The sequence below is a fragment of the Hyalella azteca genome, unplaced genomic scaffold (assembly GCF_000764305.2).
Source record: "Hyalella azteca isolate HAZT.00-mixed unplaced genomic scaffold, Hazt_2.0.2 contig13709, whole genome shotgun sequence".
Lineage (NCBI taxonomy): Eukaryota > Metazoa > Arthropoda > Malacostraca > Amphipoda > Hyalellidae > Hyalella > Hyalella azteca.
This window is the reverse complement of record NW_025943621.1, coordinates 371,951-393,117: the sequence shown is the minus strand read 5'-3', so window position 1 is coordinate 393,117 and position 21,167 is coordinate 371,951. Positions and strand designations below refer to the sequence as shown.

General features: G+C 39.3%; 1 protein-coding gene across 1 annotated transcript in view; it reads left to right on the top strand.

Moving 5' to 3' along the window:
- LOC108664735 overlaps positions 1-17,948 on the top strand; it is a 28,877-nt gene extending 10,929 nt beyond the window's left edge. Inside the window, exons 10-27 of the mRNA XM_018151410.2 lie at positions 465-537; positions 917-1,050; positions 1,556-1,753; positions 2,285-2,413; positions 2,800-2,961; positions 4,205-4,338; positions 4,761-4,914; positions 6,120-6,245; positions 6,746-6,828; positions 8,189-8,348; positions 8,463-8,610; positions 9,242-9,390; positions 10,355-10,558; positions 11,061-11,200; positions 11,501-11,615; positions 12,423-12,545; positions 13,563-13,785; positions 17,664-17,948. Of these exons, the coding sequence (XP_018006899.1) occupies positions 465-537; positions 917-1,050; positions 1,556-1,753; positions 2,285-2,413; positions 2,800-2,961; positions 4,205-4,338; positions 4,761-4,914; positions 6,120-6,245; positions 6,746-6,828; positions 8,189-8,348; positions 8,463-8,610; positions 9,242-9,390; positions 10,355-10,558; positions 11,061-11,200; positions 11,501-11,615; positions 12,423-12,545; positions 13,563-13,785; positions 17,664-17,719 (2,511 nt within the window). The 3' untranslated portion in view covers positions 17,720-17,948. The remainder of the gene's footprint in view (positions 1-464; positions 538-916; positions 1,051-1,555; positions 1,754-2,284; positions 2,414-2,799; positions 2,962-4,204; positions 4,339-4,760; positions 4,915-6,119; positions 6,246-6,745; positions 6,829-8,188; positions 8,349-8,462; positions 8,611-9,241; positions 9,391-10,354; positions 10,559-11,060; positions 11,201-11,500; positions 11,616-12,422; positions 12,546-13,562; positions 13,786-17,663) is intronic.
- Positions 17,949-21,167: the final 3,219 nt, after the last annotated feature.

Here is a 21,167-nt window from a genome sequence, read left to right as displayed (position 1 = left end):
TCTGTGCCTGTGCAGGTGCTAGCTACAGACGCAGAAAGTGGGGTGTAAGTAAAGAGACATGATGCCCTGAGAGTTTGTGCTTATATTCGCTGAAATCGCATGGCTACAATGTAAGCTTCCTCACAGGTAGCCTCGAACTCACAGCCTGTTAAATTTCAGTGCAACGCCTAGAAAATTTCGCCTGAATACTGCCGTTTCACTCAAAAGTATGTGATGTCTGATTTCACAACATTATCCTTCTAACCCATGACCGTGCAATATCAGTCTTAATGTCTGTTATTTAAGCCACAGTTTCCACAATCGCAACAAAAAATCTATTCTAACATAACATTTGTAAATTTCATCTTCAAACTTTGGAATTCAATCATAAAACTTCATTACTTTGATCAGAAACTTCTCTATTCTCATTGAACGTTTAATCCCGGAAGCTTGAAACATGCACTTGATATTCATCGTCATCCTAGGTGCTGGAAGCCAGCATTCAGAGTCTGCTCAACTACACGCAGCCCCTCACCAACGACCAAATCCGGAACCTAGGTGAGAGATTGTGATGTAAGATGAGTGAGTTTTGTACAAGTTTCATAAGTGAACACTTTCAATCCATCCGTGTTGCCGATGGCTTTTTATTTTGTCCCGTGTTATAGGATGACAAAGTGTTAAGGGCGTAAAACAATTCGGTGCCTATAGTCTGAATTAAGAAGGAAATAATACTTTAAAGTGTTTTTCAAAAAAATATTCACTCAACACCAACTTTCCTCTTAACTCATAATGAGTGCCCTACACGATAGGTGGACTATATGAGCTCATCGCTTATCGTAAGTTCACAAGGTGATTATAATTTTACAAAATAATCACCTCAATTATTTTCAATAATAATCACCTCAAGTATCTAATGAATGACTATCTCAACCGGCAGGGATGAACCGCCTGGCGCTGGCGTCGGGTCTCATGCTCAACCGCACGCTCAGGAACTACACCATCTCAGCTGATGACCTCAGGAAGCTCACGACGACCATCCGGAACACGGCTGGTAGCACCGCCATGAGCAAGGTGGGTGGGCATGACGATTTAGGGGCTGACTATCGCGGGATGGTGATGTGGCGTTGATGGGATGTTTTTGTAACGTTAAGGTATAATGTTGATTAGTAAGGATGCATCTGATGATGGTGTGATTTCAATGTGCACATGGTAATAATGCCATGTCCTTGTAATGCTGATGTAATTTTGTTGTGATGTTAATGGGATGTTAGTTCAACAGAATTTCACCATTTTCATCTCAGTTTGGTTTTGATTGATATCATCAATTCATTAAAGCTTAAATTAACCATTTAGCCTAGCTACAGCTTGATGCTTGATTCGAATATACTTGAACTCAATTCGAAAACAATCCAGTTGTGTTGTTTTTTTTACTAATTAACGATGATTAACGACAATGTATTGCATCTTTCAGATGATGCTAATTAAGAGCAATTAAAGTGTTCTTGTATACTGACTTACTATTATATTATTGATCATACTTGCTGATGATGTAACGACAATGTGTTGCATCACTCAGCTGATGCTGATCAAGAACAAAGTGTTCGAAGTTGCCTCTGGTGGAGGGACGACGCTGGACCTGAACGCCGTGCCTGACGAGCTCCTGAGCGTGGCGCCCTTGCAGTACCTCGATGGTCTGTCCATCACCAGCAGGATCTCCGCGCTGGGCAGAAATGCCTCCTACAACACGGCACAGATGGCCACCCTCATCTCAGGCGTTAGTGTCTGCTTCAAGAATAGGAGTCTTGACGCTAATAACGTGCCATTTCATTTATAACTATTCATCCTCGTGGACAGTTGCTGCTACCATCCATATTTGGCAAGGTTCAAGTTTCACTCTCTAGATGCCTTCTAGGCCATCATATTTTGCAGAATTGCTTCAACGGCCTATTTTCAAAATAAAAGGTTATATATACATCATTCGGAACGCGACTAATATTACACATTATATTTCAATAAATTTTGCGATTTTTTTTAATCCAAATTCGAGCTAACGGCAACCAAAGAAGAATTTCCTTTAAAAAAATCTCGAACATTTTCCTTAGACGACATGGTATCGATATTGATTTTAAATGAGAGTCATGTTTTTCAGATACATAACTGCAGTCTGAGTGAGGTATAAGGAATTAAATCCTTTCAAAAATAAACAACTCTTTCTAAAATGATTCATGACATTTTGAAAGCTCATCAGCAGCACTGTTTGTCTTGGATTGTATTTATCGTAAGTAAATGATCAACTTCACTTCAGATTGGGTCGGACAGGCTGAAGGATATCTCTGGCAACGCTAAGGAGGCCATCCCTACAAATGTTTACAAGGATCTCAGTAAGGACGCTCTGAAACCGGTGGCTACAAACATGTCTGCCTCGTCCAAGATTGTGAGTAGCGAGTGGAAAAATTATTACAATGCTCTATCTTCCTTAAAAGCCTATTATCAAAGTTATAATTTCAAATTGTGAACATTTTTGTGCGTGTCTATGCCGAAAAAAAATAATTTTAAAGGCTTTGGATAACTTACTTGCTTAAAAACTTGAATACATCATATTAAGAAATGAGAAGGATAGCTATTACGTCATCGTGCGATGCCCAATAATCCAGATATTATTCTTTGTTATTCTTTGTTTGTCATTGAAAAGACAAACAAGAAGATTGTTAATAAAAAGCATGCTCTGGTCTTCAATCAAACTTGCATAAGAGAAAAGCTTCTGCCTAACTACACCAATATTATTCTTTATGCACAACTAACTTTTGGATCACCGCCTAGGGCCTGATGATATCAGACAAGGCCTTCAAGAACGGGGTGAATATGAACACCGACGCCAACGCGGCGATGTTCCTGCAGGCGGTGGACGCCAGGAACATCCCGACCTCCAACATCGTCCAGCAGCTCGAGTACATGAAGGATCGCTTCCCTACTCTCGAGGCGGTTAGTGTGGTAGCTCAATATTCACCGTAACCTTACCCAACAGTGACTATATTCATGAGAACTAAGTACATGGTGATTGGTGACTTTTAATAGATATGACATAGAAGTGGCCATGAGGGAGTGACAGTAAAGCTGCATTATGGCTGGATCTTACTAGGTCGATTTTGCTGCATTCTGATGTGATGTGTACTATAATTAGCTAAAGAAGTACGTATAAGTCATCACAATGAAAAAATCATCACAATAGAAATAAATATATTTCTATTGTGAATAATAGATTATTATAAAATGCTCCTTTCTTTTATCTACTGAGGTTAGTGGTATAGAATCTACTAGGGTCAAATATACGTCATAAAATCGAGTAATTTTGTGCTGGCAAATGTAGGTTCCGTCTTATTATTTGAATCATCATCATACATTCATTTCTAGTGAAAGTATTTTAGATACTCCTCTGCTCTGTGAAACTCAAAGAATGCTTTTTTTTCGACTTTCCCGTTTGCATTGCTCACAGCAAGCCAGATGTTTAAACTCTGAATTGATCGTAGCCGTCAAGTTCGAGTCGGATAAAAGCAACCGCAAGCAACGCAGTGCCAGATAGATGCCGAAATTCATGCACTGCATAAACCAGATAACTTCTGCATAGTTTTTTATTCAGTTGATTACCATTTATCACTCTCAAGTGCTCCCTACCGATATAGTTCGGCTATGCACAAATCTGTGAGAGCATTATCAACGTTTCCGGATAATTTGCATAAATCTGAATGCTATAATTGAAGGAATAGGTTTTGCTATATGTATATTTCAACGTAAGTTACCTAAATAAATGCATCTCAATTACCATCGTGTTCAATTATTGCTTCTGGCAGCACCGTTTCCCTAGAGTTCTTTCAAACCACAGCATTGATAAATTCAAAGTTCAAAGTTATGTTATGAAGTTATGAAGTTCAAAACTACTAGTCGGTAAGTCTACTTCTTGCCTCCAGTACCACGTTCTTTAAGACATATTGTAAAACTACTATTGCGAACTACTATTGCAAACTTGAACGTGAACTCGAACTACTATTGCTAACTCGAACGTGAACTACTATTGCTTCTTGCAGTACCGTTCCCCAATGTTCTTTCATACCGCAACATTGACAAATTCAAATTTTCCTATTTGAACGTTCGACCGTACCATTGAAGTGAGCTCTTTTTTGAAGTTCATAACTACCAGTCGGTATATAAGTCCACTTCTCGCCTCCAGTGCCGAGTTCTTAAAGACATCTACGTGAACTACTCGGCGACGGAGATGATGACGCAGAGTGAGGAGGAGGTCTTCCAGCTCCTCACGCCCGCCGCCATCGAGCGCATGCCCATCTGCGTCGTCGCTTCCTTCCGGTTATTATTGAACAACAATTTACATTATTTCAATAATTAATATAACAAATACACTGCATATTTTCAGAAATACAAGAACACATATTTCTGACCCCAAAGTCTAAAATAAAATTTATTGGTAAACATCACGAATAGCGATGTTTATACCAAGATTAAAAGCATATATATTCCATATAGATATCTCAATAAACTACAGATCATTTAAATGTAAATTAGATATTTGATTAGTGTTTTTATAAAAAGGGAAATATAAAATCCCGGTAAAAAAATGCAAAAGTTGTCCAACTTGAGTTGTGGAGCACAAGCGGCACATTCAGAAATTTGTCAAGAATTTGACCAAAATCAAATAAAACTCGTGCAATGGATGACAACCGTTGCAATACCCAGACAACGTTCTTCTTATACGCTGCACATTTGTTCAGCCCCGACCTTCTTCGGGGCCTGGACGACGTCAGCAAAATAATGCTGTTGGACCGCCTGGTCGCGAACAGGAAGATGGCGCTGACCTACGCCTCCCTCGGCCGCTATCGCACTGGCCTGTTAATGAACATTGTGTACGAGGGTCTCAGCGCTAAGGTAAAGTTGGACAAATCACCAAACAAGATTGAGCACAACAAAAGTGCATGGGCTTAATATTATAAATTTATTTATTTTAGTGTTTTTATGAGTTGGGAATTCGATTACGAGCGTTGTAGATGCATTTGAAATTAGGATATGAGTGAGCAGGGCTGCTGCCATTTGCCGTAAATATTTCCGGCAGCGTCAGTCAACCTGAAAACGGATGCAAAACCCATAGAAATTAGCAGAATAATGCTTCCTTATTGGAAAAATCCTCCTGCCATTGTTGTGACGAAAATTTGAAGCCAATAATTATGAATTTAAAGAATGTCTACAAAAATTTGTCCTATCTTGATTGAAAACATTTCGGATAAAGCTCCATTGTCTGATCAAAAATACAACTAGAATCAGTTAGCACAACTACAATTTACAGAAATACTATAACCTAAATTTAAAATGTAGAACAAGGCATTGTATATGTAAGCTCATGTGTCAGCTATACTAATTGATTATACCTTTTTATGATTTTACCTTTTTAAATTATGATTATACCTTTTTAAAGACTTCTGAACTGTCGATGGTGCTGGCCAAAGAACCTTTTTAATGATGATATGGTGAATTTGGTGACAATTTTCCGCATTTTTAATACTTGGCTCACTTGTGTCTCGAACAATCAGGTATCCCAAAATTTGAAAAGCATCGTGTGAGTGAAAATTGTGCGTTTTTGGGCCACTTGCATGGGAGATAGGCGTATATTAATACTAGTATATATTCAAAATAACGGTTTTGCAGTTGAATGTTACGCAGCAAAGTAAAGAGTACCGTCATAAAAGATCAAAGGTTTTTGTTGCATAGTTAGTTTTGCGTTAATTCTAATTTGGCAGCTCGAGATTTATAAAAATTTGATTCTCGTCTAGTTTTACAAGTTGAAATTTCGTCTGGTTTTACTAGTATTGATGAAAATAGTCGACTGAGTTAGCCAGCACATTTTCGTAAAGCGAAAGTTTGGAGTAATTCACAAGTTTCTTCTTAGCAAAGGACTAACATCAATATGACGAGTAGAGACCTAGTTTGAAGCCGCCGCTACACCACAAGTCTCGTGCTATTTGTTATATCTTGCGACAAATAAAATTTGAAATAATTGAGTATATTTTGAATATGTTGATGACAACGTAAAGGAAGCAACCTCAATTGACGGCAGCTGAGAGCAATAACCCCCACAGGGCCTTTGGAGCGTGGTGACTGGGGCGGACGTGAACACGTACCGTGAAATTCTGCTCTTCTTCCCCACGTACCTGCTGAATAACGTAACGGCAGAGGGAATTCCTCTCGCCCTCGACATCTTCAACGTGAGGAGGGGAGGAAGGGAAGAGATGGTTCGAAGATTTTTTTTCTGGTCTTTTTGCTTCGAAGTTATGGGAAAAGTATTTGTTTAAATAGAGCATAGCCAGCAGGAGATTGTGAGGGATAATCATTATCCTTGGATTGAAGAGAGGCTCCAGGTTAAAGGAGTTATTTTGGAAAAGTGGGTGTTTGGGGAAATAGGAGTAATGATGGGCAATTCAAAAGAAGGAGCGCATTTGGGCAAATTTTTGGGATGCAGTTGAAAAAGGGTTGCTTAGTAGGGCAGAGGGAGATACCTTATTTTTGAGTGAAACCCAGACACTTGAAGAAAGACGGAGAGCGGAGCGTTCTCATGTTCGAGTGTATTTCTTTCTTATTAATTCGTTCACATTAAATGAATGGTATGAGCGCAATTTGCTTCGCAATTCCTACCTTTGTTCGCTATGCTATGATTAAAGCGATGAACCTTATCGTTTCCATATTTAATTTCAATGAACATCTCCAGTCCTTTGCGGCAAGCGCCCTGATGCCGTGTCTTGACAATGAACGACGGGCGGCCATCGCCAATCTCATCACCAAGTACAAAGGGTGAGCATTCAGCATGTTCCTAAGTGGGGGCTTGAAGAACAGATTTCTGACAAACAAGGGCCCGCTAAAGAAAAGTCTGATATTAAAAAGTGTTTGATTGATAAATGCCTGATGATCAGATGTCTGATCGGTTGGTATCTGGTGAACGAATATAAAGTGTGTATTTTATGAGTGGCCGATAAAGAGTACAATTTAACTCAGTTTATTTCCACACAAAATATACTCTGATTGTGATATGACGGAAGATGACCTTGAATCTAAGGGGGCGCAGCCGTATGAGACATATGTTACTCTTAAATAAGCCCTGGAGCCAACGCTCAACTTCACCATGCATTAACTTTACTCAGCCTCAGCACTAGAAGCCGCAGACTTCGCTTGAACTCCGTAATCCAAACAAGCGACACACTGCCGAAAGATAAAAGCGCCGTAGGTCTTCAGCCAATGCTAAGCATGCTCGCTCATAAGCAGGCAGTTCCCCATCCGGCTGAACCTACTCCGGCCTAACCTCTTCTGGCCTAACCTATTCACGCTGTCCCGGCTCACAACCTTCTTGCAGCCACTGACTGGCTCTACCAGCACACTTGGACCGCCATTCTAACTTCTTGCAGCCAATGAGGTTAGGTTAGGTCCGCTCAGGTTTGTTCTGGGTGGAGAAAGGTTGCAGCTTGTATATAGGTTAGGCCTGAAGAGGTTGGGCCGGATGAGGTTTCGCCAGATGCAGTATGGCCATGTTTACTTTTGGCAAGCTTATTTTGTGGCTGTGGACATCCGGCGCTATGGCTTTGAACACTTGACTTCATAGGCCGTTATGCACTTATAGCGTTCTTACCTACGGAAAGAAATATGAACCAAGTGCGAAGTTTGGCAAAACTGGCCTCCGGCATGCGCCCCGAATCTAGAGAGTTTCGCCTATACTGTATAATCAAGATACGATTTCGACTGGAATATTTTCCTAATAGGTACTACCATTAAATCATTTCGACATCTTGTGAACCCTAACCATTCATTAGATATTACGACTTGCGTATGACAAAAATTGGATGAGCTTGTCATATTGACAAACTCATCAAAATGACGGATCTATCTCACGTGACTCTACGTCGTGAAAATTTACTTTTGATAGACACGTTAATACTAATGAGATATTTTGATGCAACACATGATCTCTGATATGAAATAAAAAATGAATTACGTATTTGAATGCCTTTATATTGCAAATTTTTGTAACATTGATGATTTCTCCCTAAAATAATAAATTTTCCTTCAATCAATTCAATTTTTCCTGTCAAAATTTTCATTATCATGAATTTCATACTCAGTAATCAAATTGATTGAAATATTAAAAAACTTTTTCCGCCAGGGACGACCCGACAACGTGGCGGAATATGTCGGGGCTGTGTTGCCTGCTGTACACGCTGCCGTCGGGGACGCTGAGCCGCATCCCCCGCGGGGCCCTCATGTCCTGTCGCTGCCCCATCGCCGACCGCGCCCAGTACGCCCCAGACGACGAGGCCCGCCAGGTCTCTAATATTTTATGTTCTTCAATTTTACCTAAAAACACAGCCTCAATAATTTGTTGTTATTATCTCCCTACAGTACGAGTACCGTATTAACCAGGCACTTCCCTCCTACAGTACGAGTGCCGTGCTGTCCTCGGCAGCGACTACGACGACGAGCTCAGGCAACGCGAAAACGTGCGTCGGTTGCAGGTGCAAGCAGCGCTAGACTTGCTTGATCCCAGCGCCGTCCCCGGCTACCGCCCTAGTGGCAGGAGGAAGAGGGGTCAGCAGGGAATACTGTACATTCATTTCTCGTAAAATTGTTGGAAAAAAAATTTGGATTCATAGTGAAGAATCTTTCTGTACTTGATGACAGTGTATGAGTTTTTGTGTGTTCGCCCGACCAACCCCCCTCCCCAAAAAATTGGTGTTTTTTCATATGTATAAATGTTCTATTGGTAAAATGGCAATGCAAAAAGCTCGCTCAGTGAATTTTTTGTTTGCATGGATCAATTTTGGAAAAGTGACGGAAAAACATGCAATATTCGTAAATTCACATATGACAACAAAATTTGTAAACCTGCGCTTCCTAGAATAAAAGTCTTTCATTTGATTATATAAATCTACGCGTAACGCAGAAAGCGATTAGCAGGACTTTCGCACCAACCCTGAGTGATATCCAATACCCAAGCGATTATATCAAGATATATAAAATTTTGCGTTAATTGTAATGTAATTAAGTGATATTACTTCTCATGCTGTAGCAATGCTAGACCCATAAGACTTGACGAGACGCGATGTCCACTTTCAAGTTCAGCACTTAGGCTCTGTCACTAACTATTACATTGAGTCCGTTAGTAGGATTCCATTATTCGTCGTCATGGTTCCTAATCTCGGCCACAATATTCGAGCAGCTGTGAGCAACATCGCGCTGTGCGATCGCGCATCGGTGAGCGGCGTAGACGACATCACCACCAGCGAACTGAGCGCCGCGTCCACCAGCGACATCATGCAGTGCCTGGGGGCGCTGGGGGCCCGCTACATGAATGACACAAAAGCTCAGGTTCTTAATGTCTCACAATGCGTGTTTTATATCGAGGAAACACGACCATGAAATGATCATGATTCATTGCAATTAGTCCCTTCCTATTCTAGTGGTGAAGAATGTTCCACCAGTGCCCCAGAACCTAGTTAAATAATCATATCTTAGAGCTGGATGCTTGAGCGCCACGGAAGAGCAGCAATAGTGCAGGAAAGACCGCTACGGAGCCATTGTGGGGTTCGAGCGTTTGTACTGAAGCAACATCGTTGATGCCAAACTGCCAATTCCGTAAACGCGTTATCTGCAAACGCTATTCCCAATAGAAAAACTCCATTGCACGCCATTCATGAGGTGTGAACCACCACTAAAACATGCACCAAAATCATTCCCCTAACAAATGTACGAAATTAGACCCGTGTCATTCATAAAGACACGTACCTATTGAATCAGTCGTTTTAGAGTTCGAAACATAGAACATTTTGTTAAACTCGTCAATTTTAGCAATGTAACGGTCATTCATCCAACAGATGAGCGTTACGTTGACAGTAGGATATCTTCTGCGTTGTAAAAAAAAGTCAGTATATCTCTCGAATAGCGTCTAGACGACGATTTGTTATCGAGCGAAATTTGGTTGCTGCGGGCAGACGTCACCGCAGTAACGTTAGACGTCAAGATTTAAAGCTCTACCGCCGTGTGTCACTCTCCGGGAACATAACTTTCAGCTTAAATTATACGTAAACTATTGAGTGTAGCAACCTGAGGACGTTTGTACGCAACAGAAAACATTTTAAAATTGTACGTGGCGGCAACCATCAGTGCAAGTCATTTTGCGCTCACTAGAACGTATCTTTTTTGTAAAGTAGGCTTGTGACAATATTGCTCCGGTTACTCTTGTCAGGCGGTAGAGGGTTGAATTCCATTTTATGTCGCTACCTGGTCGATCTTTCCTAAATAAACTATAACAATAATTAATCTTCTCGCACAGATCCTGGCAAACAAAGTGCGAGATTCCCTGACCTCTCGGTCGTGGTCGAACCTCACGAACGACCTCATGCGTGACATGAACTTCATCATGAAGGGCATCCCGGCCAACGAAATTCGTAATCTCCCCTCCCTGTCTCCCCCGAATGTCTTCACCGACACCGTCGCCGTTCTGGGCAATGAGAAGATGAACTTTTCCGATGACCAGGTGAGAAATTCTCATGATATGTTGTGGCCATGATTGATGATGAATGATGTATTGTGACAAGTGGTCATGAGTGATGATGAATGATTGATTGCGACAAGTGGTCATGAGTGATGATGAATGATATATTGTGACAAGCGGTCATGAGTGATGAAGAATGCCTGAAAATAATTTAAAACGATGGTGTATAGTGATGATCATCGATATTATCGTTTTATTAAAATTTCAGTGTCTGGTTTGAGCCTACATTACGGTTGAACCTTTAATGATAAAATTTATCATGTAGAATTTATCATATATTGACGATATTTCATTATTATTGCATAACACATTAAAAATATTTTAATGTGTACTAGGATGCATAATAAAGAATAGTTCATATGGTATAGTAGTGAAGGAATGTCGGCAGTGAATATTAGGTCAATCTGGCATGTAACAATCATGAACTCAAAATTAATCCTGACCCAAAACGTTGAAATAAAACATGTATTTTGTTGCTGACCAGCTCCGGGCGTACGCTGATAAGGTGCTCACGACATGGCGGGAGCTGGCCGACATGTCGGACAAGCAGCTCGCCATGTACAACCGCCTCCTGTGCGCCGCCAACGCCTCCCTCATCAACACCCTCAGTGCTGAGCGCGTCGGGTGAGCAACTTGCTGGGCTACTAAGTAATTTCAAACTTCGATGACGAATCTTAAATAAATTTTAATACAATTATACTTCATATTCCCATTGATCAAATGTCTAAGCGTTACTTACATTAGACGGAAATTGATGTTTATAATAGCATGCGTAGCACACGATGGCACTCATGAAGGCGTTACTTACATACCAGAAATTGACGTTTAGAATAGCATGTGTATCAAACGTATCACTCGATGACACACAAAAAGACCTGCAACAGAGAGGCAGCATGATCATTTATAAACATTTTCTACCTGCAGAAACGCCCTGACTTACCTCGGGTCCACCCTAGCAGGCTGCAGCAGAGAGAAGGTGTTGGCGCCCCTGGCATTGAAAGCGACCGCTTACTACCCTCCTGCGATGTCTAAAGCCCAGGTAATGGTGGCTTTCTACCCTCCGTGATGTCAAAACTCTATTAATGCTTGCTTAATACCCTCCGCGACATCTTATATATATAATTAAGCCCAGGTAATGGTGGATTCCTCCCACCCGCGAAGTTAAAAATCCAGGTGAAGTGGCTTTCTCCCCCAATTGTTGTTTAAAGACCAAATAATGTTAGTTTATCTTCCCAACTTGTCGTCTCAAGTCTTATTTATGTTGTCCGACTACTTATACCCCGAGTTGGGTACTTTTAAAGAAAAACCCTGCTGCACTTTTTCAACATGAGCGCTTGTTAGTTCGAAGCCTCATGAGTAGAAAATGAATTGCACGAAATGGGTAATGCACTAACCCATATTATGAGCCATCAAGAACGCATGGATTTTACTAACTACTCGGGATTTCAGGAACGTGTAAAAAACTTTTGCGAGGGACACGATCAACTTATTCTTTCTTTGCCGGATCTTCAACTGCCTCCACCATAAGGGGTGCACTTCTACATCGTCCTTTTCGGCGGCAGTGATGTTGTTGCGAAGAAACTTCCCACCCTGCCTGCATTAATTAACCTTTTCTTACACCAAGAAAAGTTCGCAGCACGTTATTTCCTGCTGGTAGCGGCGTCATCTCAGGTACGGTACGGGAGATTGGTGCTGTGTTCGCCAGCATTGTTCCGTATTTAAATTATGGCATCGTACGTTACTCATATCGTCATATCTCAGGTACGGGAGATTGGTGCAGTTTTCGCCGGCATTGTTCCGTATTTAAATTTTGGCATCGTACGTTACTCATTTCGTCATATCTCAGGTACGGGAGATTGGTGCAGTGTTCGCCGGCATTCCATCCAACAAAACTCGTTTGATCGACCCGAGCGCCTTCGCCGGCATCCAACCTGTCTCTCTGCTCGCCATGACCATGGAAGAGATAATGGTACGTGACTGCTGACACTATTCACTTATATTAAATTAATTAATTAAATTACGCAACCACAAAACAAATCACATGGAATGCAACACCAAACCCCCTGTTCTCATTGAACCTCTGGCTCATCGTGGACTCTTTGACGGCCTTGTTTTCCCGGTTAGCTAATTACCACAGGTCTGCCACTTGTCCTAACTGTTGCTAGTATGTACACGACTATTCACTCGTGTTATGTTTCTTTTAGCATTATTGTTGTTATTAACCATCCAGTCGTCAATTTATATTTTTTAAATGTGGAGCAAATATGCAGGGGTTGGACCAAAACCTTGAAAATTAATAAAATATTTTGCTATATTTAGTTGCACCACCTTTTGATTCAATACAGATTCACTTCATCGCAGTGTTGGTTCATGTATATTTTGTATGGTTCAATTCTTTTATTCCATTATTTAGGTAATTAGAATTCTTCCAAGTAACTCACGGACAGAGAAAAAACGGTCTTGGTTCAAATCCCTTTTGTCTTCTTTCAAACGTACGCCGAAGTCAGATGTAAAGTTGAAATACGAGTTTCCGTAAAAAATCAAATATTGCCACTGCTCATAGGAGCAATTATGAAACTTTTTACTCCGCTCTAAACGTTTTGAATAATTAATTTGTCATCAAGGGCAGAGCTTATAACTACCTGATTGTGCTTCTCGTTAACCGGTTATTGTAGAAACCGGGTTCTGTTGGCGCTCATTTAGCTGTGCATTGATACTAAGAGCCTTGAGATATATGTCAAAAAATTTACTACTCCAACTGACGTCTTCAGACAACATTTTCCTTATTTTACATTAAATGCAAGATGTTTTGATCATATAAAGTAATATACTGTAGTGCACACGGTAGTGTGTGTAGTATTGTATAAGGTTGGTAAACTACATGTTACTTTGGCGTTGAATACTATACGGAAATATTGGCTGTTAATTTCATTTTCTTATTTATCACAAAAACACTCCCTATAATTTGCCACTGTTACTCCTGGAGGCGCTGAGTCCAGCGCAGCTAAGCAGTATTTCGGAAGCGACTACAATGGCCGTATCCGAGCGCTTCATGGGTAACTCATCTACTGCTGGCAGTGGGACGACCAACGGCAACACGATCAACAGAGGAAATGGGACCGCCATCAACGGAGGCAACACGATCAACAGAGGCAATGGAACCATCAACGGCATCATGCCCCCCAGGGGCAATATGACCATTAAAGAAAGTAAGATCACGGAGCCAGGTAGGGTTTCCTCAAGGAGGCAGTAAGCCGTTGGGTAATTAGGCAGCCCTGATAAGTGCAGGTTAGTGGAACGGCTTTGGAGGCAAGGCAGAGATGAGGTGGACGTGTGGAAAGAAGATTTTGCTTCGTAAAAGTGAAGAGTAGGAAAGCGCATTAGGATTTCTGTGAAAACTTTTAAAATACCAGCGTTGCCTAGTACCTTATAGTATCGCTGGCAAGGTCACTACAGAATAGATATCGCTGCATTTTTGGGAAAACCCGATAACATGGATTTTTATTAAGAATTGAATGCTTGAGAATTGATTCATTCGAATGCAACTCAAGGAATAACGGATATAGTATAGATTTAACGCAAAATAGCAGGACAGTTGGTCATCATATGAAAAGGGGTTCTTTTTAACAGACTTCGTATATTACTTCTAATTATCTACTCGTATTTTATATGGGTGTGCTTCAAGAAAATTTTGTGTTCCTTTTCAACTCAATCTTGCAACACGTCTTCTGTTCTATTATCTGAAATTCAAATTGTTGTTTGCCAGCATTATGCGATAGTAAACCGCACCAGTATGGTAGTGCACTTCAGTTGTGATACATATTTATCCAATACAAATGATGGATCATAAGCACGAGCATGGTTGTGCTGTCCACTTTGCGATACGATGTATACTAACTTAGAGAAGCTGGGCAGTTTCATGACAAAGTGATAATTCGGAAGTCTGCAAAAATGTCATTATGTAGAAAATAATTCAAGATAGAAAAGGTCAATGCGGTTGGAAATTCGTTCCTTTTGCACAAAATAAAAACTTACAATGAACTTTAATTATTTCGCTTATTCAGTGTTTAGCTTCAAGATTCTTCAATTAAAGATGAATAATGAGAGCGAACACCGCAGACGATGCATCAGAACTCATGTTTGAGCTTTAATTCCACAATCTGCCGGGCGGATGACAGCCTGATTGTTGACAATCTTTGGCTATTGATATTTAAAATAGGAGGGTAACGGAATATCATCGGTTGACTATTGACAATGTTCATTAAATGCGCCTTTAATGCCGAGATAATATCATGTGTCATGCACACATGATACAAGGAAACATTGCACATTTGGAAGATTGTATATGCCTTTACTTGTTAGCATAAGGCAACTTCGGGAAGGCTGCAGCATGCAGAAATTAAAGAAGCCTTCTTCAAAAATGTTCTACCTGTTACTTAAACTTTTCTTAAATACGATACTTGACATTCAACGGTGCTTGTATGAAGATTGAAAGATTATAAATCTTTTTTTTAATCAAGTATACAGAATGCGCAATGTTCGCACTTGAGAAGCTCCATATTACCTTCGAAATCATTTATATCCTCGCTTTTCTTTTACAAGTTGTTGTTTACACTGTCATGCTGAGCACTTCTAATCAATTTAATTGATGTTTAGGCACTGAGGCGAAGGTTTCATCTGATTTAATATATGTATGTTTATTCTGATATGTTTATCAGGGGCTTCAGTTTCAAAAATATTGACAAAGGGGTTTTTATTTCAGCAAGTGTGCAACCATATAAGGAACGCCTTGATTTTCTTTTCTTGATAAAATGTAAAAATCATTTATTTACAACTTGCTTTCGTTTGCATTGCAAAGTTGAAAGCAAACCCTTTTCGTTGCTGGACTACTGTAGTTTTAATTTTTATTCTCAATCTAAGTGCTTATGTCGCAAGTGAACTTTATTTTTACATGTTTCACTTCGCTGTAATTAATGTTATTCATTTTAATTCATTATTAAATCATACGATGCTTCGTTAGAAAAATGTATATGTGTGCACTTACTCTGGCTGAGTTTAAAATCCCATTTTCTTGAAACTGGTTAACACCAAGATAATTTGGAACTACTCACTTTGGGTGACGACCGACTAGACCAAGTCAGTGATACCCCCGCTGTCCCTGAGAACTGCATGTATATAGGCTTAGCTAATATAAGTGGCTAGTGTGTAACTATAAGTGGCTAGTGTGCGACAACTATAGCCTTTAACTGAAAGTTTTCCTTATAACCGTTTCCTAGTTAATGGCCGTTATAAGTGGCTAGTGTGCGACAACTATAGCCCTTAACTGAAAGTTTTCCTTATAACCGTTTCCTAGTTAATGGCCGTTATAAGTGGCTAGTGTGCGACAACTATAGCCTTTAACTGAACGCTTTCCTTATAACCGTTTGCTAACTTTATTAGACAAGTGCTTGAAAGGACTGCCTCTTTTTATTATCCTATAATAATTACGAATAAAGTCAGCTGGTGAGACGAAGTTAGCGTATTGTTTTGCCGCATGGCTATAACAGCGACCAAGGGTGGACTATTCCTCAGTTTCATATAGTGCGATCAAGCAGTAATATAATAGTGACCTAACTACACTGATAGATACGTATCTATATGATTATGATTAAATTACGAAGGTAATTCGTAATTGAAATATTCAGACTTGTGTATTGTGGATTGTCAAGATATTGTTGACGATGATTCAATTAACGACTGTGAATAAATGCGAGGCCTGTAGTAATAACGAAAAATGTACGACATAGAACAAACTGAACAGAAAGAGGAGGCAGGAATCTAAATGACAAAAACGAGACCAAAAAATTGCGGTACGTACAGGTTTAGGACATTGGTGGGCACTTGCATGGGGCCAAGCTTGGGTTGGTTTGGAAAAGTAGGGGAGGAACCCTTTAAGTTTTAGATGAGCTCGCACGGAGTAGCAGGAGGTTAGTGACTGGTTCATTACTTACATTTCAGCGTAATTAAATGATGTTGAAAGATGATGCATGTTGTCGTTATTTTAGTCTATTGAACACCATGTTGCATGATGTCTACGTTTGTTTGGTTGGTGTTGTGTTGGGCTTTCTCGTACTGTGTTAGATGTATAGCCTGTTTACGATATGGGTATAGTTGGCCTCAAGTGTACGATAGTTGAGTGTAATGATGCATTAAATGTATGTGTGGTCTTTGGTACCGCATATGACCATGTGGGGCTGTTGGATATTGATTTACAGAGTATCTTCATATAGTTATAGGTTTTTTAGATTTAGGCTTCGTTAAAGAGCGCCGGTAAATGGGTCGGCAAAATAGTTTCGTGTCCTTTGCCCACTGGCATCAGCCTGTCGAGTTCAGGACGTGAGCGTCCTTAATATCCTTAGTATCCTTAGTATCTTTAGTATCCTTAGTATCCTTAATATCCTTAGTATCCTTAGTATCCTTAGTATCCTTAATATCCTTAGTATCCTTAATATCCTTAGTATCCTTAGTATCCTTAGTATCGTCTCCCATTGGATGAGACATGAAGCGTAAGGATGGGAGACGGATTAAGAACATAATGGTACTGACATTCAAATTATTAAATGGAGGATATGAAAGGAAGCACTGGAAGAATAGGACACTAGTTTTAACAGTCGCACACTCTCGGGTTTTGGAACTGCAACTCAGGGTAGAGAGAGAAAGAGAGCACTGCACTTAGAACGGAACAACAGAGCACATCAATCCAAGTTTGTTCGGATGATTGAAATAATGATTATAATTATGAAATATTATATTATAATTATTACTGAATATTGATGTCTTTGAAAATACTTAGTGGATGTAGTGAAAGCACTTACGTAGGTCTACTTGCATGCCGTTGTGATATTTTTTATATTTAAAATTGATATTCTGGCTTATCTTTTTCTGATAAAATTATGCCTTTTATAACATTGATGAAAATGTTATAAAACATTGTTATAACATTGATTTTATTCCGTTTTCTTAAAACATTGGTTATAATGTATCAACGACACAACTGCTTGGAGGGGGTGAACCGGTGTACGGCTCCTCGAATATCTCCTGTCCGCAGGACTGACGGCGGCTGCTGCCCTTCTGGACCGACTTTTTGATGTCTTCTCCTGGTAAATAATTGGCAATTGCATCGTCATGGATGTCTACAACGCGGCAACAAGAGCAACTGCAGCAGTAAATCCTTCTAGATCCTAGCAGTAAATCCTTCTAGATCCCACCAGTAAATCCTTCTAGATCCTAGCAGTAAATCCTTCTAGATCCTAGCAGTAAATCCTTCTAGATCCTACCAGTAAATCCTTCTAAATACTAGCAGTAAATCCTTCTAAATACTAACAGTAAATCCTTCTAGATCCTAGCAGTAAATCCTTCTAGATCCTACCAGCAAATCATTCTAAATACTAGCAGTAACTACTTCTAAATACTAGCAGTAGATCCTTCTAAATCCTAGCAGCAAATTCTTCTAGATCTGAGCAGTAAATCCTTCTAAATCCGAGCAGTAAATCCTTCTAGATCCGAGCCGTAAATCCTTCTAGATCCGAGCGGTAAATCCTTCTAGATCCCAGCAGTAAATCCTTCTACATCCTAGCAGTAAATCCTAGATCCTAGCAGTAAATCCTTCTAGATCCTACCAATAAATCCTTCTAAATACTAGCAGTAAATCCTTCTAGATCCTAGCATCAAATCCTTCTCTAGCAACAACTGTGGAAAATAATACAACCGATATCGAATTTCCATCACTGCTACTTCAGCGTCACATAAAATGATATACTTCATCAATATTATGAGGCTATCTTAATAATTATTGGAGAACCTGTTGCTCTGAAATATCGTCCCAGAAAAAATGTGTAAATCCTTTAATATACAAAATGCAAAGAGGAAAAAACTGCTATTCTAACTTGACATCACTTCAGAATTAGCCGCATGAATGTGCTTGCTGAAATCAGAAGGATTTTCATCTGAAATATCCTGCAAAAACAAATGATATTTACACTCAAATTTGAAGAAAATATTGTTCGTGTGAATATAGCCACTAAATGAATCAGAATACTGAATAAATTATTTATGGTTCAACGCATCATAATTAACAAACAATACACAGCAGCAATTGGATGTCGACTTGCGACCTGAATATTGCATTTATTTATCATAGTAAGAGCTTGGCATTTACATACGCATAATTCGCTTACGAATAGCAGGAAAAACGTGTGTGAAATATCGAATAATGTTTGCCATTTCGATTCCTTATAGGCCTACGAGTCATTGAATTGTTTCATTTATCGAATTTCATTCATCGTTCAATTATTCATTAATTGAACGATTTCATTTATCGAATTTTACTCATCATTCAATTATTAATTGACCGATTCATTTAATGAAGTTTATGCATAACTAAATTAAAATAAAATGTATGTATTATCTTATTGCATTTAATTAAAGTTAGGTAGTTCACCAGTGGTGATATTATATGGACGTGGTTGTCTCGACGTGCCTTTAATGGGTCCGTTATTGAGTGTGAATTTGCATATTTATTCATTAGAGCGTTTAACTGTCCACAAACTGGATTTTTATAATATCTAATGCACTGATTTATACTGAATATTATCTAGCAAGTCTATTTCCATCCGACCGTTTCAGAAATCAGTTTATATATTTTTTCATTTAGCAGCCTATGTTATCATAGCATCGAATTATCATTTTTTTAATTAGAGGTTAAGATTCATGTTGAGTTTCAAATGCCTGTTGTATCTTAGGCTGTTTTAAAAGCTTTTTAAAATTAAAAAAGTTTTCATCATAAGATGCATTTCACAATCGCTGTTGGATTACATGTTTATGTAAAATATATGATGTATTCATTACGATATACATTTCACAATCGATCATGGACGACATGTTTGTGTAAAATATATGATATATGGATTCTCTGGTGACACTATCTACTGTCTTGTAATGCCATGCAAGCTACCACAAGAGTCCATAATTCATTCTTCTCACCCTTACTTTTACACACTCATCATGTTGATCATGATGAAAGATCCTGCCCATGCTGCAGATATACCAACGGTGCTTAGATATTCTGCTAGCCTAACGCTGTTCAGGTTACACTGTCATATGCTGCTTCAAAGCCTTGCAGTCTATGTAGCAATCATGAATTATAATTATTTATTTAATTATGCTGCTTAATAGACTTGCAGTCTATTAAGTAATTAGGAATTATTATAATTTATTTTTAACTATGCTGCATAACAGGCCTGCAATCTATCCAGCGATTATGAATTATTAGTATAATTTATTTAATTATGCTGCTTCCCAGACCTGCAGTCTATTAAGCAATTAAGAATCATTAAAATTTATTTAATTATGCTGCTTCACACACCTTCATGCAGTGTATGCAGCATTTATGGCCGTGTATAATTGAAGGTTCCTAGCCCACTTTACCTAAGCTACTGCAGCCTACGAAGCGACATCCTCTAAAAAGCAATACTGTCCGTTTCATTACAAAACCATTGTGCATTTCATTTCAGGTTGTGTGTGCAGCATGAAGATTCAGTATTATTCGGTGCTACAGTCGAGTTGATAATGTGAATGAACTTACAATAAATTATTTCTTGATTATTATTTATATACCAATATTTTGTTCTTATTATTTTTTAAACCAAGAAGCGATTCGTTATCCACTCAGCTTGTGTGTTTCACATCTGTTTTTATTACATCCTGATGGCATCCGACACTGTTCGTCATATATGAGACGAAATCAGATGCAAAAACGTAATTAACATTCACGATAAAGTTTAACTAACTGTACTGCAATCAAGAAGTACTTATACAGCTCATATTTATTATTTAGCACAGTATTTTTTATACAAATCTTGGGTTGGAGGGAGACTGGCGTATATCTTACTAGAACGTAGATCGTTAGGTGCGTTTTGTCTCAGGCTGCCTCAACAAATTATTAATATTTATAATTATTATTAATTTACTTATAATTAGCTCGTATATTTTTACGCATTTTTAAGTACACTGAACTTTGTGGTGTGGGAGTGATATTATAAGTACTAGAAAATGTAGTAAATGTCGACTGCGCGACTTCTGCGAGACTGCGAAGATATTAGCTAATTTTTTATGGAAACACGAATAAAGTGAAATAAGATTTGCCAGCAGATGTATATGTACACGGGCTTGGTAATATGTGCGCGCAGCAGTTAAGCAGCTTATTATCATTGAAAATTTTCATATCGCACATGATGTGATACTATCATGATGGTCGTGTTATAGCATGATGTGATGCTACCATGACCTCCTGGCCATAGCATGATGTGATGCTACCATGACCTCCTGGCCATAGCATGATGTGGTGCTACCATGACCTCCTGGTCATAGCATGATGTGATGCTACCATGACCTCCTGGCCATAGCATGATGTGATGCTACCATGACCTCCTGGTCATAGCATGGTGTGATGCTACCATGACCTCCTGGCCTGGCAATACCAGTGACCTATAATAGGAAACGATCAAATTATAAGCCATATAGGAAACAAAGTCAAGCATAACAACAGCTCTCG